Below are 19,079 nucleotides of genomic sequence, written 5' to 3'. Positions count from 1 at the left end.
AATCAGAATCTAAAATAACCCCAAGATTTCTGGCTTTATTTGAGGTTTTCAGGGACAGTGATTGAAGGTGTTGGATGACTTTAAACCTTTCTTTTTTAGCACCAAAAACAATTATCTCAGTTTTATCTTTATTTAGTTGTAGGAAATTTTGGCACATCCAGTGTTTGACTTGCTCAATGCACTGGCACAGAAGATCTATGGGACGATAGTCATTTGGTGATAGCGCTACATAGATTTGGGTGTCGGCATAGCAATGATGGTCAATGTTATTATTTTGCATGATTTGTCCTAGTGGGAGCATATAGATGTTAAAGTCGGCCCCAAGATTGAACCTTGGGGGACTCCACACGTTACGTTGGTTGGTTCTGATACAAAGTCACCAATGGAAACAAAATAGTTCCTATCTTGTAGATATGACTTGAACCAGCTTAAAACTGTGCCTGAGATCCCCACCCAGTTTTCCAACCTGTCCAAAAGTATTGAGTGGTCGACAGTGTCAAATGCAGCACTGAGGTCCAATAGCATTAAAGGCCTACTGAAATGATTTTTTTTTATTTAAACGGGAATAGCAGATCCATTCTATGTGTCATACTTGATCATTTCGCGATATTGACATATTTTTGCTGAAAGGATTTAATAGAGAGAATCGACGATAAAGTTCGCAACTTTTGCTCGCTGATAAAAAAAAGCCTTGCCTGTACCGGAAGTAGCGTGACGTCACAGGAGCTAGTATTCCTCACAATTCCCCATTGTTTACAATGGAGCGAGAGAGATTCGGACCGAGAAAGTGATGATTACCCCATTAATTTGAGCGAGGATGAAAGATTCGTAGATGAGGAACGTTACAGTGAAGGACTTGAGAGACAGTAATGGACGTATCTTTTTTCGCTCTGACCGTAACTTAGGTACAAGCTGGCTCATTGGATTCCACACTCTCCTTTTTTATTGTGGATCACGGATTTGTATTTTAAACCACCTCGGATACTATATCCTCTTGAAAATGAGAGTCGAGAACGCAAAATGGACATTCAGTGCCTTTTATCTCCACGACAATACATCGGCGAAATGCTTTAGCTACGAGCTAACGTGATAGCATCGTGCTTTAACTGCATATAGAAACAAAAAAATAAAGGATAGAAGGAAGGATAGATAGAAAATCAACAATACTATTAAACCGTGGACATGTAAATACACGGTTAATGCTTTCCAGGCTGGCGAAGGTTAACAATGCTGTGCTAACGACGCCATTGAAGCTAACTTAGCAACTTAGCAACGGGACCTCACAGAGCTATGCTAAAAACATTAGCTCTCCACCTACGCCAGCCAGCCCTCATCTACTCATCAACACCCGTGCTCACCTGCGTTCCAGCGATCGGCAGAAGGACGAAGGACTTCACCCGATGCGTTTGGCGGCCCGGAGACGTAGGAAGTCAAGGTGAGGTCGGCGGCTAGTGCGGCTAGTGCGGCTAGCGCGGCTAGCGCGGCTAGCGCGGCTAGCGCTCCAACAAAGTCCTCCTGGTTGTGTTGCTGTAGTCCGCTGCTAATACACCGATCCCACCTACAACTGTCTTCTTTGCAGCCTTCATTGTTCATTAAACAAATTGCAAAAGATGTCCAAAATACTGTGGAATTATGAAATGAAAACAGAGCTTTTTGTATAGGCTTCTACGGGTACCATAACTTCCGTTACTCTGACTTCGTCACGCGCATACGTCATCATACCGCGACGTTTCAGCCGGATATTTCTCGGGAACTTTTAAAAGTCACTTTATAAGTTAACCCGGCCGTATTGGCATGTGTTGCAATGTTAAGATTTCATCATTGATATATAAACTATCAGACTGCGTGGTCGGTAGTAGTAGGTTTCAGTAGGCCTTTAATACTAAAGTTTTGAGTCTGTTTAGACGGATGTCATTTATAACTTTAAGAAGGGCTGTCTCTGTGCTATGAAGAGGTCGAAATCCTGACTGGAAGTTGTTGTGGCAGCCAGTAGAAGCCCAGAAGTGATTTAGTTGTTGGAGGACAACTTTCTCAATAATTTTACTTATGAATGGTAGATTTGAAATTGGTCTGTAGTTGTTGATAACAGAGGCATCTAGGCTCCGCTTTTTTAGAAGAGGTTTAATGACTGCAGTTTTGAAAGCCTTCGGGAAATTGCCCGATTGAATACAATTATTAACTATTTGCAATGCGTCTGTTGATAGGCAGTCAAAAACATTCTTAAAGAAGTTTGTAGGTAAAACATCAAGGCAGCAGGTGGATGACTTTAGAGCTGTCACCGTTTCCACTAGAGTTTTAGAGTCTATGGCATTAAAGCTTGCCATCATTGCTGTGTTACTTTTGCCTAAATGGGGTGGTGATCCAACTTTTTTACTTGAGATATTGATGGCGTGTCTGATGCATTCAATTTTATCAGTATAAAAGTATGCAAACTCATTGCATTTCTGCGTGGAATGGAGTTCGGCTGGTATTTGTGTTGGGGGGTTGGTCAGTCTGTCAACGGTTGCGAATAGGGTTTTGGCCTTATTAGTGTTGCTGTTTATGATATTGGAGAAGAATGTTTCTCTAGCACTTTTTAAGACTAAATTGTAGGCCTAGAGGCTCTCTTTATAGATGTCATGGTGAATATGAAGTTTTGAATTCCGCCAGATTCCTTCAGCCTTCCTGCACTCTCTTCTCTGGGCTGTTACAACAGCAGATTTTCTCCAGGGTGCCTTTTGCTTACCAGAAATCATTTTAACTGTAACAGGTGCAATGATATCTATGATATTCACAATTTTGGAATTAAAGTTGCTTACAAGATCATCAGCATGACATGGGTTTAGAGGTGGTAGTGAGGAGATGGCGTTTTTAAAGAGGACATTAGCATGTTCATTTATGTACCGCTTATTGACATTCTTTGATTCTGTTTGTGTGTCCGGAATTACAGAAATATTAAAGAAAACACAGAAATGATCAGACAATGAAGGATCAATCACAAGAACATCAGAAACATTGAGACCTTTCGTGATACAGGTCCAGAGTGTGTCCCTTTAATGAGTAGCCTCTTTCACATGTTGAGACAGTTCAAATGTGTCTAAAATAGTAAAAAGTTATTTTGCGCCCTTGTCATTCAAATCGTCAATATGACAATTAAAATCACCAGTTATAACCAGGCAGTCAAAGTCAGTGGAGATGCTAGACAATAATTCAGTAAAATCATCGAAAAAATGTGCAGAATATTTAGGTGGCCTGTAGATAATTAACAAGATAATTTTGGGAGAGCATTTCAACACAGCACACAGGTATTCAAATGATGTAAAATCACCAAGTGACATCTGTTTCCCCTGAAACATGTTTTTAAATATAGCAGCAACCCCTCCACCTCTTTTCCCCAATCTACATATATCAATGAAGTTATAGTTGGGGGGTGCTGTCTCGATCAGAATGCTTGCACTGTTATTTTGTTCTAGCCATGTTTCAGTTAAATACATAAAGTCAAGTTTAGAAGTGGTAATAAAATAATTGACTAAAAATGATTTGTTATTCAGAGACCTGACATTGAGCGTACCCATCCTGATGGTGTTATTGACAGGCTTCGATGTTGGCTTTGATTTGGAGAGAATAGGAATGAGATTGTTTAGGTTAGCAGGGTGGCTAAGTTTCCCAATGTTTACTCTCTTGGTATTCACAACAGGAATGTAGACGGTGCCATGATTTGATGTAGGCAACCTTGGGTCCAGCTGATAATGTGGTCTACTGCTGAACCCTTTTCTGTATCAGAAATATTCAGGACTGCTGTCAGGGCGAGGCGGAGCAGCGTCAGAGCTGGGACGAACTACTGAAACCAAGATGGCGGCGCGCACGGACGTTGCGGCTTACGGCTCTCAAACACTGCAAACACCCGGTACACCCGCCAGTCACTCTTGGATATCGGGAACTCGCACCAGATATCTGTTTCGAGCGACTTTCACCACGAGCACAACATCCCAGATGACCTAGCGAGAGCACCGGGCTCTCCGTGGTTTGTTGTCGAGTCTGGGAAACGGCGCAGACGGAGGAGGGAGAGGAAGCAGAAGCGTGGCCGCAGGTCCGGCGTCTTGCTCAGGCTTAGGAAACAACCCCACAAGCCACCTTTACCGAGCCTGTTCCTCTCCAATGCCAGATCCCTCGTACAGCAGATGGACGACCTGGAGTTACAACTCGCTGGAAACCGCTATGTTCGGGACTGTTGTGCTATGATTATCACCGAAACCTGGCTTCACCCAGAAATACCCGATGCTAGCATGCAGCTAGCCGGCCGCTCTCTGCTCCGCCAGGACAGAACTAAGGACTCCGGTAAGAGCAGAGGAGGGGGGCTCTGTATTTACGTGCATGAGAACTGGTGCAACAACGGGACGATCATTGAACAGCACTGTTGCCCGGACGTGGAGTACATGTCTGTTAGATGTCGGCCTTTTTTTCTCCCGATAGAGCTGTCTGTTGTTATCATCACGGCTGTGTAAATTCCACCGGACGCCAAAGTAAACACAGCGCTCTCTCTTCTGCTGAACACCGTCAACGAACAGCAGCGGGCCCACCCCGACGGTGTTCATATCATAGAAGGGGATTTTAATAAGGCCAATCTGAAGACTGTACCCCCTAAGTTCTACCAGCACGTGAAGTGTTCTACAAGGGGCAAGAACACCCTGGATCACGTGTATACCAACATGAAGCACGCGTACAGAGCTACACCCCTCCCCGAGCTTGGACAGTCAGACCATCTTTCCCTCCTGCTCTCTCCTACCTACACCCCCATCAGACGCCAGGCCAGGCCCATCACAAAGACTGTTATGACCTGGCCTGACGATGCACTCCCCAAACTTCAGGACTGCTTCCAACACACAGACTGGGACCTTTTCCAACAACAGGAGCTGGAGACAGCCACAGGAACGGTGCTGGACTACATACATTTCGGCATCGGGAATGTGACTGTGGAAAAACCATCCGGGTTTACCCCGACAAGAAACCCTGGATGACCAGCCAGGTCCGCACACTCCTCAGGGCCCGCGACGCAGCCTTCAGGTCAGGGGACAGGGCACTGTACAGTGCTGCTAGAGCCGACATGAAGAGAGGGATTAAAAAAGCAAAGGCGGACCACAGGAGTAGCATAGAATCCCATCTGTCCAGCAATAACTCACGGGAGGTGTGGCGGGGCATTCATGACATCACGAACTTCAGAGGCTGCGATGTGACAACTGCGGATCAGAGTGCGCCCACTGGCAGAGGAGCTTAACTGTTTCTTTGCCTGTTTTGAAACCCCCCAGCGACACTCATCTGCTCCAGCTCTTCCCCCGCCCCCACCGGGCTCCGGCACCACTCCACTCCCTGTACAGGAGCACAGTGTCAGACGAGTGCTCCTGGCTGTGAACCCCAGGAAGACTGCCGGACCAGACGGAGTACCTGGAAAGGTGCTCAGGGAGTGCGCCCACCAGCTCGCTCCCCCCCTCACCAGGATCTTCAACCTCTCCCTGGCTCAGGCAGTCATCCCATCCTGCCTGAAGTCATCTACAATAATCCCGGTGCCGAAGAAGTCTCCCATCACCAGCCTGAATGATTACCGACCAGTGGCTCTCACTACGGTAATCATGAAGTGCTTCGAGAGACTGGTTCTCCAGCACATCAAGGACCATATCCCTCCAGACTTCGACCCCCACCAGTTCGCATACCGGGCGAACAGATCCACAGAGGACGCCATCGCTGTTGCGCTCCCCTCTGCTCTGAACCACCTAGAGCAGCAGCAGAGCTACGTCCGGATGCTCTTTGTGGATTATAGTTCTGCCTTCAATACAATAATCCCGGACAGACTCTGCAATAAACTGGACACTCTTGGCCTCCCCCCCTCTCACAAACGCCTGGATAAGGGACTTCCTAACGGACCGACCCCAGAATGTGAGACTTGGCCCCCACCTCTCATCCTCCCGCACGCTGAGTATCGGCTCCCCACAGGGCTGTGTGCTGAGCCCCCTCCTCTACTGCCTCTACACCCATGACTGCAGTCCAGCCCACAGTGACAACCTTACCGTCAAGTTCGCTGACTATACCACAGTGATCGGCTCATCTCCAGGGGTGACGAGGCTGCCTACAGGGAGGAGGTCCTGAAGCTGACGGCCTGGTCTTCGGAGAACAACCTCGCTCTCAACACCAGCAAGACCAGAAAGATCATCGTCGACTTCAGGAGGAGCAGCACCGACCCTGCCCCCCGCTACATCAACGGCGAGCGTGTGGAGAGGGTCCACACCTTCAGGTACCTTGGAGTCCACATCTCTAGCGACTTTTCCTGGACAGTCAACACCACATCAATCATCAAGAAGGCTCAGCAGCGGCTACACTTCCTGAGAGTCCTCGGGAAGTACAACCTGAAACCTGACCTGCTGCTGACCTTCTACCGCTCGTCCATCGAGAGCCTGCTGACCTACTGTATTACAGTATGGTACGGCAGCTGCACTGCAGCAGTGAGGGAGAGGCTGCAAAGAGTTGTCAAGACGGCTCAGAAGATCATCGGCCGCCCTCTCCCCTCTCTGATGGACATCTACACCTCCCGCTGCCTCAACAGTGCCAGTGCCATCATCAAGGACAGCACCCACCCTGGCTCTGACCTATTCCACCTGCTGCCCTCTGGGAAGCGCTACAGGTGCATTAAAGCCAAGACAAACAGGCTAAAGAACAGCTTCTTCCCCAGGGCCATAATCACCCTGAACGGATTGTCCCTCATAACTAGGGTTGGGTATCGAGTATCGATTGGAACCGGGACTAACTTTCCGATTCTCCCGGAATCGTTCAAAAGTTTAAATTTCGATTCCTAGTTTCGATACCCAGTCCGCCGACCGGAAAAAAAAGAATAAGTCCGCCGACCGGAAGAAGAAGCCGCTAAACACCAACGAAGAAGCGCCCACCGCCGGAAGTGTTAGCATAGCCGAGCCTATGTAGCCGAGCGAGTCAGTCAAGCATGGATAGCGGGCGTCGGCGGTCGAAGTGTGGCTTTATTTTACTTTAAAAAATTAAATATCAGCGAAATGTAACACGTGCGACAGGACTGTTTCGTGCTTAGGAGGGTGCACGTCGAACATGATGAAGCACCTCCGAGTACAAATAAATGCGTGTCCCGTCTTCGACGCGCTGCGCCGACCGTCCTCCTGTGCCTCTTCCTCTGACTCCGACGCCCAGCCTGGCACCTCGGTGACTGCATTGCAGTCCGAATCCGGTAAGTACAACAATATATATGCAATAAATAGTGTTTTGCGCCAACGTCGAGGCAGCTAACAAATTAGCCCGTGTATTTTTTCATAGACAATTTACAACCTGCTCAGCGTACTCCGTTCACCGTAGCAGCAATGGGGAAGATGTCTGTGCCACAGACGAAAGAGTGCCACAGAAAGGTCACTGCACACATAGTCAAAAGACTGCATCCCTTTTCAGAGGTGGAGTCTCCAACATTTAGGTTAGTTAAGCAATAACGTTAGAGCTAAGCTAATTGATACTGGGCTAAACAGTAACAGCAACATTACATGTTTGTTTATGTTTGCAGGGATATGGTGAAAACTCTCAACCCAAAATACATACCACCTTCCAGGGACTACCTGTCAAACACATTGATCCCGGCATGGTACAAGAAGAATCGGAATCGAGAATCGTTCGGAATCGAAACACAGAATCGGAATCGGAATCGTTCGAATTCAAACGATACCCAACCCTACTCATAACTGCCTTCTCTTCGGTGCAATAACCCATTCCACCATCAACCCTGTTTTTTTTCATGTAGATATTCATGTATATATTCATTTCACCCACTGTATAGAGTGTACATTTGTACAGAGTGTATAGAGTCACATTTGTACAGTGTATAGAGTGCACATTTGTACACTCTATAGTTCTTTGCATTTCTATATTTTTATATTTTTATATATTTACACATTGTTTTCTTGCATGCACACATCGCACTTTATGGAATGGCCTCAATCTCGTTACCCTGCGTAATGACAATAAAGCTGATTCTGATTCTGATTCTGAAGGTGGACGTTGAGGGCGTGTAAGGGTTGGCGTGAGAAGGGTGAAGTAGGGCTGGGGGGGTTGTGGAGCACGCCTTCGTGGAGGGGGTGGTGGAGGTGAGCGATGATCTAGGGGGGGTAAATATCGGAGTAGGGCGGGGCGTGAGTCGGGGGTAGCTCCCGGAACTCCAAGGGGGAGAAGGGGGGGAGAAAGGTTTACTTGAGGGAGGGAGTAAGATGGAGACGTGGATGGCTTGGGGGATGTGGGGGAGGGATCTTCACACGCATTCAGAATGGAGGGGGGCGGTAGAGGAGGATAGACACCTCTCCTCTTTGCTCTGGTGTATCTCTTGGTCGACGTTCTCGTTTTGCAGTGGCGGTCCTCCTTCGACATTCCTGATAGGCTGTGTTGTGTCTTCCTTCCTCGGTGGCTCCTCTTGTCTCTTGTCCTTGGCAGTGATGATAGATGGAAGATGCAGGAAGTGAAACATGTTGTTCATGAAAAGCTTTACTCCCATCTTATTTAGGCAAAGTCCGTCTGCCTTAAAAAGATGCCTGCAGTCCCAGAAAAAGCTCAAATTGTCAATAAAATGCATTGAACGAGCAAGAAGTGCACTTGATAGCCACTCATTCAGCGAGTAAAGTCTACTGAATCTCTCAGCTCCTCTCCTGATTGGGGTAGAGGACCACTGATAAAAACGTCAGCATTCACAGCGCTGACTGTTTCAAAGAGTTTATTGAAGTGCTCTTTCAGCTCTCTTGATTGTTGTTTTACAATGTCATTAAAACCAAGGTGCAGGATGATATTTTTCACATTTGGGTGTGCAGCGACAATTTCCAGGATTCTTTTTTCCATGTCAGATACCATATCCTTCGGAAAGCAGAGTACTTTGGCGTTATTATTGCTTTTCATATCTTTTACAGAAAAGTCCCCCACAATCAGATTTTCAGGAGCTCTCGTTAGCTTTCTCTGTGGTTTGAAGTTAGCAGGTCTTACCCTTCTGCGTGGTGATGGTGGGTTATTCAGGCAATCAGAGGGGGATCCATTGTCCATCAACAGTGGGGCAAACCTGTTCTTTAGTTGGACACTTGCTTGCTGGGGAGGTTTATGGGTAGTTCTCCTCTTCTCAGCTGTCCGCTGCTGTGTCCTACGTGGCAGTGGAGTTGATGACGCAGTATGCCTGGCTAAAGATGGTAGCGCAGGCCAGCCGGTCAGACCAGAGATATCGGGGCGCTGGTCCTGCCAGATATCCATTCTCCCTTGTCGCAGGGAGGTGGTCTTCTCTTTGGCTTCGCACCAAGTGTGTTCCAGGGAGGATTATCGCTGGTAGATTTATTACCCTCCACAGGGGCCTCCCGTTTCTTCGTAGCTTCATTGTGGCTAGTTAGCTGGGTTGTAGCATAGTGCTGTCCAGTGTTTTCAGTCGACAGGAGTGCTAGAGTGGTGTTGTTGCCACATTGTCCATTCACTTCTTAATTCACTTCCAACCGATTAATTTTTATTTCCAACAGTAAAATCTTCTGTAGCAGTTTGTGGTAATCTTCCGTAGAGAAAGGAAGAGAAAGGAGGCATCTTCTGCTGATTACCCTTAGCACTATAGCACAGGCTCGGGCTCAGGCTTATCTTGAATTGTAGGCCTCCTCGCATAGTGTTGAGGACGTCGTAAAAATATTGAAAAATGCCACTGTTATCTAAAAGAAAATATAGTTCCACTGGTTTTGTAAGTATCCAAGAGCTGTTGCTCTTTGTGTCTTATTAAGAGGAAGAAAATAGCAGCAGATAGTAGCAAAAAATGCAAGCAGAAGTGAGAGCAAGCGAGTGAAGGCCTCATTTTGTTTTATGTAAACAGTGTGATGATGTGCTTTACCAAAAAGCTCCACTTTAGTCTCATCTGTCCACAGGATGTTCTCCCAGAAGGATTTTGATTTCCTCAGGTAAGTTTTAGCAAATTCCAGTCTCGCTTTTTTATGTCTCCGTGTCAGCAGTGGGGTCCTCCTGGGTCTCCTACCGTAGTGTCCCTTTTCATTGAGATGGCGACGGATAGTGTGAGCTGACACTGTTGTACCCTGTGTCTGCAGGTCAGCATGAATTTGTTTGGAAGTGGATTAAGGTTCTTTATCCACAATTCTAACAACCCTTCCTTGCAGTCATACATTTTTCTCTTCCGTCAACGTCCAGGGAAGTTAGCTACAGAGTTTTTCTCCATGCTCAGTGTGGTACACACAACACAAAGGTTGAGTAAACTTTTCTCCATTTAAACTGGCTGCACGTGTGATTTCTATACTGCAAACACCTGTTTTGATTGATTGAGACTTTTATTAGTAGGTTGCACAGTGAAGTACATATTCCGTACAATTGACCACTAAATGGTAACACCTGAATAAGTTTTTCAACTTGTTTAAGTCGGGGTCCACTTAAATTGATTCATGATACAGATATATACTATCATATATACTAGCATCATAATACAGTCATCACACAAGATAATCACATTGAATTATTTACATTATTTACAATCAGGGGTGTGGGGGGGGAATATGGACATCAAGTAGTGGACATAGAGAGAGAGAGAGAGAGAGAGAGAGAGAGAGAGAGAGAGATCGAGAGAGAGAGAGAGAGAGAGAGAGAGAGAGGAGAGAGAGGGAGAGAGAGAGACGAGAGATGAGAGAGAGAGAGAGAGAGAGAGAGAGAGAGAGAGAGAGAGAGAGACGAGAGAAGAGAGAGAGAGAGAGAGAGAGAGAGAGAGAGAGAGAGAGAGAGAGAGAGAGAGGAGAGAGAGAGAGAGAGAGAGAGAGAGAGAGAGAGAGAGGAGAGAGAGATCAGAAGGCATAAGAAAAAGAAAAAGTATCTGCATTTGATTGTTTACATTTGATTATTAGCAATCCGGAGAGGGTGTTAGTTTAGGGTTGTAGCTGCCTGGAGGTGAACTTTTATTGCGGTTTTGAAGGAGGATAGAGATGACCTTTCTTTTATACCTGTTGGGAGCGCATTCCACATTGATGTGGCATAGAAAGAGAATGAGTTAAGACCTTTGTTAGTTCGGAATCTGGGTTTAACGTGGTTAGTGGAGCACCCCCTGGTGTTGTGGTTATGGCGGTCATTTACGTTAAGGAAGTAGTTTGACATGTACTTCGTATCAGGAGGTGTAGCGGATTTTATAGACTAGGCTCAGTGCAAGTTGTTTTAACTCTGTCCTCCACCTTGAGCCAGCCCACTTTAGAGAAGTGGGTAGGAGTGAGGTGGGATCTGGGGTGGAGGTCTAGAAGTAACCTGACTAGCTTGTTCTGAGATGTTTGGAGTTAGATTTGAGGGTTTTGGAGGTGCTAGGGTACCAGGAGGTGCATGCGTAATCGAAAAAGGGTTGAACGAAAGTTCCCGCCAGAATCCTCAAGGTGCTTTTGTTGACCACAGAGGAAATTCTGTAGAGAAATCTCATTCGTTGGTTGACCTTTTTGGTTACCTAGTTGCCATTTTATCACAGGAAAGATTAGCCTCTAGAATGGAACCTAGGTGGGTGACCTCATCTTTCCTGGTGATGACACTGTCACCTACTTTTATGGTGAAGTCATTGACTTTCTTAAGTTTGATGTGGGACCCAAACAGGATGGATTCTGTTTTACCCAAGTGTATGGATAGCTTGTTGTCAGCGAGCCAGGTGCAAGTTCTACAGAGCTCAGCACTGAGGATTTTCTCCACCTGTGACTTGTCCTTGCCGGATACCAGCAAGGCAGAGTCATCCGCAAACAAAAACAATTCACAGTCGGGGGGGGGGGGGGGGGGGGGGGCACGGTGCCGTTCACCTCTACCACCTGCTCCCTCCCCTTCAAGTAAGATTGCATCCAGCTCCAAGAGGTTTTGTTAAATCCGATTGCTCTGAGCTTATCCAACAGTATAGCGTGGTTAAGGGTGTCAAAGGCCTTCTGAAGGTCCAGCATGACCATGCCGCAGTATTTGCCCGCGTCCACCTCATGTTTGATGTGGTCGGTCAGATAGAGAAGGCATGTGTCAGTGGAGTGGTTAGTTCTGAAGCCGGATTGGAATTTGTACATGAGTTTATTAGTGGCAAGGTAACTATCGCCCTGTTCATAAACTATTTTCTCCATTACTTTCGAAATGGAGCTGAGAATAGAAACAGGTCGGTAGTTGCCAGGTTCCAATTTGCTTCCTTTTTTAAAGAGGGGAGTTACTCTTGCTATCTTAAAATCTTTTGGTACTTGGCCTTGTGTAATTGATAGGTTTATTATGTGCGTGATGATCGGGGCAATGATGGAGGCAGAGTCCCTGAGGAATCTGGAGGGAATATTATCAAGGCCGGTGGCCTTGTTAGGTTGGAGCGCGCTCAATTTTTTAAACACCTCATCAGCTGTGACCATTTCTAATTTGAAATCATCGTTGGATACTCCTAGCTTTCTGTAGAAGGCTTTAATGTGTTCTACACCAAAGCGACCAGAGTGGTGGGACAGCTTGTTGACAAGAGTTGCGGCTATGCTGGTGAAAAAGATGTTAAGTCTGCTAGCTACCTCCATTTTGTCTGTAATGAGGGAGTCACCCTCCTTGATGCTGATGTTGGTGAGTCTTGTTTTAAGTTTCTGGCTGCAACCAGGAAGCTGGTTGTTGAGAATTTTCCAGAGCTCACGTGGCTTATTTGTGTTTTCCTCTATTTTGTCGTTAATGTAATTTTTTTTTAAGGATTTAGTCAGGTTGGTTGACTTATTTCTTAATTTATTGCATTGCTTTTTGAGAGTTGAAAGGAGTAATTTGAGGTTGATATTATTGGGTTGTTTATCTACTTCTGTTTTACATTTTTGGTATTCAGAGTATTTCCTGTCTCTGTCTTTTATGGCAGCTAATAGGTCCGGATTCATCCATGGTTCCGAGCGGGCTTTGATCCTGACTGTTTTCCCGGGAGCCATGTCATTTAGTATCTTTAGGAACGCCGTTTTGAAGCGATCCCAAGCGACATCGACCAGGTTGCTCGCGAGCACAGGGGACCAGTCCCACTCATCTAATTTTAAATTGAAATTGTCATTGGAGTATTTTTTGAGGGATCTGGATTGGGCTGTTATGTGGCCATTGGCTTTAGGTTTAGCTATTTTACGGGTGCAGAAGGTTAGATAGTGGTCGCTAAGACCACAGATCATGACCCCACTATTTTTTATTTTAGGCCGGTCTGAAGTGAGAATGAGATCTATGGTTGATTGGGTGGAATCACACACCCTTGTGGGTAGCGCTATTAGCTGGGAAAGACCGTGCAGATTACAAAACTTGCTAAAGGATCTGAAGACAGGCGCATCTTTGCGTTGAATATCTGTGTTCAGATCCCCAGTTATAATTTTCTCCATGTTGTCTGTCCCTGCCAAGCATTCTTCCAAAGCCCCATAGAAATCACTCTGATTAGGGGGTCTATAAACAGTCCCTATTAGTACCGGCTTAGCGTTTTTAAATTTGATTTCCGCCCACACAGATTCCAGGTCATTGTGGTTAAGATCAGTGCGAGTTATGTATTTAATATCCTGGTGAATATACATACAAACGCCCCCACCGTGTTTATTCCTATCCTTTCTGATAACCAAAAATTTTTGTATTTCTATCTCTGAGTCAGAAATACTTTGATCAAATTTGGTTTCAGAGAAACACAAGATTTTTACCTTCGTGTTGAGGAACATTTCTCTGATTTGGTCGAGTTTGGCTCCAGAGAGGCTGTTCACATTAAGGTGGATGATGTGTAGTCCACTGGAACCAAAAAGAGCATCAGAGTCCGCTGTGTTGTGGTACTGACCAGAAAAATTGTTGGTTATTATTGCTGTTGCAGTTGAAGAGCAAGGAGAGAGAGGAGAGAGAGAGAGAGGCATATTGATCGTCCTCCAGGTGAAGGGGGAGGGAGAGGAAGGGGGAGGGGCGCGGGAGGGAGGCCAGGTAGGGTTGCTGGGGGTGGGGTTGGGTTTCCTTTTGGCGGGCTTTTTTGAAGACAAAGAGAAAGAGAATACCGAAAATGTTTGTGTAAAGGCGCCTCTAAATCCTGTGTATGCCGCGTCCTCGACCGTCTGGGACCGGGGAGAGGCCGCGTGGACCCCCGCCATCTCGTGCAGTTCCCCGCAATCACCGATGTCTGGGTCGCCGTCCACCGCAGCCGCCACGTCGTTCACTGCCGCTGAGTCGCTGCCTTCTGTGGTGACCGGGTCGTCCTCCACCGCCGCCTCCGACCGCGTCGATGAACGGGGCGAAGTCCTCCGCCGAGCCGCCGACCGCTGGAGCACAGGTGAGCTTGAGCTGAGATGAGCCGGTAGCCGAGTTAGCTTCGATGGCGACGCTAGCAGTAGCATTGCTAGTCTTCGCCAGTCGGGACAACATTAACCGTGTTGTTGCAGGTCCAGGGTTGAGTTCAGTGTCTCCTGATAGTAGAAGTAATAGTAGTATTATTGACTTTCTGTCTATCCTTCCAGTCAGGGGCATGTTTCTTCTGCCTCGATGTGCAGACAAGCACGATGCTAACACGTTAGCTCCAAAGCCAAGGTGCTTCGCCGATGTATTGTCGTGGAGATAAAAGTCACTGTGTATGTCCATTTCGCGTTATTTGAATTACAAATTAAAGGAGCATCACAACTATTTCTTACAATTTTGAAAAAATGCCAATTATTTTGTCCAGTCCATTTTTGGAGTTCTGTGTAAAATAATATCAGATTTGGCTTTTTTTTTTTTTTTTTTTGTGTTGTTCCAATGCAAACAAAATATATATACATGTGGATACCAAAGCATTTGTAATTTCAACAATTTTCTGGGAGAAGTGGTACGTTATCTGACAGAAATGCAGGGGTGCCAATATTTTTGGCCATGACAGTATGCGTGCACGCACTCCCTGTGCGTACGTGGTGTCAAGACCGTGTGAGTGACCGCCGTAAACATCAATTGTTTTATTTGGGCCAGTAAAACTTGTTACATAAATTTTGTAATTGTGAAAAATATAAACAATCGTCAAACAAATGTGTTCTTTTAAACCACTAATTGTAACATAAGCTAGCCGGTTGTGTTCTTGTTACATTATTTGCTTTGAAAAATGTAACTGAGGAAGTTGCAAACATCACCTTTAATTCAACCTATTTACATGTAAAAATGTAAAGAAAATATGTAAGGTTTTAATTCCAAACATTGAAAAAAGCTTCGGGCACGAAGCCATCTGCAATGTTCGAATATGAGGCTCTTTTTCAGGGTAAAGAGAGGAGTGAAGAGCACAGAGGTCGCTAAACATTACGAGAGTCGAGGTCTCATATTTTAACACAAGTCTATATAACTGTCACCCCAGCTTTACATGTCTGGTTTTAGATGTTTAAATGAATAAATACAGCTATACTTACATTTTACATTCCTATTTTACCGCGGGAATGTTCAATTGGCAGCACTTTAAAAAAGAAGACGAGAAACACTATTTGATTCAAGAAATAACTACCGGAAATAGCAAAGTACAAAGGTGGCAGCTTATTGCCAACAAGAGTCTTTAATAAGGGTAAATGTGTTAATTTACACATTGTATGTGCCTTTTATATTTTCTGCATCTAAAGTGTAATTATTCTTGATAAATGTGTTTTGGAATTATTTGTTTGGAGCAGATTTATTTCTGTCTTTATTTCTTATGGGAAACAAAACTTTGAACACCATTAGCAAATCTTGCAAGACAAGAAATAGTACCGATCCCCTAGTTGTCCAGCTTGCGTGTAATTCAGCAAAAAAAAAAAGACTGAATGGCCAAGACTGTAATCTCCGCCAGGAAAAACAAACCAAACCCATATATTAATATTATACTGTTTTTAACTTATTTTTTACACTTACTGTATAACAATAACAAAGTCATTTTGATGGCGCCAGTTCTCAACAAACATGAGTCCAACCCACATTGTTTGATCTTAAAAGTTCCACTATTTAATTTCATATGCAGTACTTTGGAATTTGCCCACATGTGAGTCTGATATAAATATCATAAGAATGAATCATCCATTCTTCCTGAAAGAGAAGTGCTTTAATAAACTCTTGGCCTATGAAATGTCTAACGGTCATATCTCCTCGACGTCCTGTTGTTTAACAGTTTTCTTGTAAAGGACGCCAAACTAGTTTCACTTAGCGCCGAGGCAAAGACCAGCTACATAAAGAGGCTAGCAAGGGCGATGTGGAAGGAGAACAAAAAGTCAAAACGTGATCCAAGCTGAGACTAATGGAAAATGGCAAAATACTTAGACTGGCAAACAATCCACTTGACTCTGCATGACGCCACCGTCGGCACAATAAAATGTGCTTCTTGCCGGGAGGAAAACATCTGCATTCTTTGAGCTCAGTCTAGCAAACTGCCAGCTGTGCAAAAGTGCCTCTCGTGGCCGAAGCAGCTCTGCAGCATATGTTCTGCTAAAGGCAATTGTTAAAGCTTGTTTATGGTGAATCTAATGTCATTTGCCAAGCTGATTAACAGTGTTTGAGACCACACCGACCATCCACCATTTATGTGAAAATGATACTCTTGTTGTGGTGTTGCTAACATTTAGTTTGGTTACTTGCAACATAGTGTTCTGTAACCACTGGTAAGCTTTTTTTGTATGTGTCAACAATCCATGTGATTAAAAAGGTAGTGGGTGGAATTTTGTCAAAGAATAAACAAATATCCCAAAAAAGGACGCTTTGAGCCTGGTGAGGATTTTCAGCCTTGCTGCTTGTAGCTGTTCTATTGCCATACAAATCTTTTCATTATACCCACTGGAGGACAAGCTGATTCCAAAGGACATGCAGTGTTCCCTCAAACAAAGACCGAAACAAACATTGGGTCTTAAGTTGAACAAAATATTTGTATGAAAGCAACTGCATATGGTTTAGTGCTGATCTGGACTGATAAATGAAGATGAGCTTGTCGTATTTGACGTTTCTAAAGCTATGTAATCGAAAACAGTCGGAGGGTTCTGGTTGAAGTGCATTGGTCATGCTGCATAGCTCTCTGAATCCAATTAAGAGTCAAGAGGGGCCCAAATCGCTGGTTTTATGTTTTCTGTACTTGCTGTTCTGCCATTGGGTGTGGTGTGGCCTGCAGCAAGGTGAAGCTCCGCACACAAACACATACTTCCTCAAGTACCTCTCCAGACGGAGACAAAACAAGCGTTGGCGATTTGTGTGCCACTGCCCAACTGTATGTCACATGGCATCGACCCCACAGGAGCATAATTCTTAGCTACGCGTAGCACCGTTTAACCTCCAATCCCCCCTCCGAACCCTTTTCCCACCGAGGACCGCATACAGAAAAATTTAAAGATTTTATACATTTTGTGCATTAAAGATGCTAAAATCAATCCAAGTTAGGACAATATATATGTGAAGATATCTGAGTAAAATACTCACATCCTAGCTTTGGGTATAAAATTTGGCAAAGCAAATAGAAGGCCGTTATGGCTCCGATGGTAGGGCGGTTGTCCAGAAACATGAAGGTTCCTGGTACAAATCCAACTCCTGCCATCTTAGTCACTTCACCCACCTTGCTCCCAGTTGCACCCACACTGGTGTGGGGAACTGCAGATGTAAATGAGCAACTATGCTACAATCTGGTTCTTTTACAGTATGTACATCATAATGTTCATTAATGTGCAATGTCCTAAATAAATCTAACAGGTTTAAAACCAAAGCATTTTTTCCCATGATACATAACGCAAAGCCAGTTAATCAGTCCCAGACACCCAAAAATATGAAACAAAACACATTTTATAAAAACAACTCTGTGAGAGAGCAAAGACACGAAATCTTTAAAAAATGTCCTGACTTCAGACAGAGATCCGGGTCACCCCTATAATCTGATCATAACTGCTTAGCAATGGTAATAACTGTAGTTGTACAAGCATTAAACGTAAAATAGGCAATACATATAAAATATAACAGAAATGTACATATTAGCATTTTATATCATTTTACCTTTTTATTGATGACTATTGGGGTGGCGTGGCTCGGTTGGTAGAGCGGCCGTGCCAGCAACTTGAGGGTTCCAGGTTTGAGTCCTGCTTCTGTTATCCTAGTCACTGCCGTTGTGTCCTGGGGCAAGACACTACCCATCTGTAACCAGTGCCAGCCACACTGGTTTAAATGTAGCTTAATTTTAATTTTCCTGAGGGAACTCTCCTGAAGGAATCAATAAAGTACTATCTATCTAAAGATGTAGACAATGGTTTTCAGTGTGTAAAACACTTTGAGACACTAGAAAAAAAGAACGATATAAATATAATTCACTTCACTTCACTATTGTTGGAGCAGAAAGAGCAATCACATGGACGCCACCTTTGTACTTTGCTACGATGTAATGTTCCTCACCTCTATAAAAGTGCTGGTATTCTCTGTCACAACTTTGTTTGGGCCCGTGATGGATTATTTTGCAGAGAACACTGGGGTGTCTGAGAACCAAGGCGAAACTTGGGATGCACTTAGAGTAGTCAAGGTACAGCTTGTATAGATTCACTGTCCACTAGAAATACCCCAACTTCATTCTTGTTTTACAAACTTTCACTTTTTGGAATTGTGTCAAAAGCTTTCTTTGACTGTAAGAGATTTCCTTACATGTTTTTGGGAGTTCTAATTTGAATATGTATGCAAGCATGACCATTATTTCTCCCTGCAACAGAAGTTTATAATTTATTGTTCCTTTATCCAAGTTATAGTATAGTTTTCTTTTTTAAATTTCGTCAAAAAACCTATTTTAACAGTATTCATTTTCGATATTTGTGTGTGAATGTGAGTGTGAATGTTGTCTGTCTATCTGTGTTGGCCCTGCGATGAGGTGGCGACTTGTCCAGGGTGTACACCGCCTTCCGCCCGAATGCAGCTGAGATAGGTTCCAGCACCCCCCGCGAACCCAAAAGGGACAAGCGGTAGAAAATGGATGGAAGGATGGTGTATGCAAGACAGTTTTAGGTAGGAAGTGCTCATAATGCTGTCTGTCTTCTCCTTTGCAGCAACAGGCCTCGGTGCGGGCATCGTCTTCTCTCTCATTTTCTTTAAACGTAAGTCATGGCAGTAAAGAGAAGCAGGCTCTCCTCGTCTGCCTAATGAATGAGCGTTTT

At 44.8% G+C, this 19,079-nt stretch overlaps 1 protein-coding gene across 1 annotated transcript in view; it reads left to right on the top strand.

Annotated features, from left to right (window-relative positions):
- Positions 1-19,079, top strand: part of LOC133630760 (MICOS complex subunit Mic10-like) — a 33,651-nt gene that overhangs the window by 13,712 nt on the left and 860 nt on the right. The window contains exon 2 of the mRNA XM_062022519.1: positions 18,972-19,019. Within this exon, the coding sequence (XP_061878503.1) occupies positions 18,972-19,019 (48 nt within the window). The remainder of the gene's footprint in view (positions 1-18,971; positions 19,020-19,079) is intronic.

The sequence above is a fragment of the Entelurus aequoreus genome, linkage group LG01, assembly GCF_033978785.1.
Source record: "Entelurus aequoreus isolate RoL-2023_Sb linkage group LG01, RoL_Eaeq_v1.1, whole genome shotgun sequence".
Classification (NCBI taxonomy): Eukaryota; Metazoa; Chordata; class Actinopteri; order Syngnathiformes; family Syngnathidae; genus Entelurus; species Entelurus aequoreus.
Note: the sequence above shows the minus strand (reverse complement) of the source record. Positions and strands in the feature narration are given on the sequence as shown.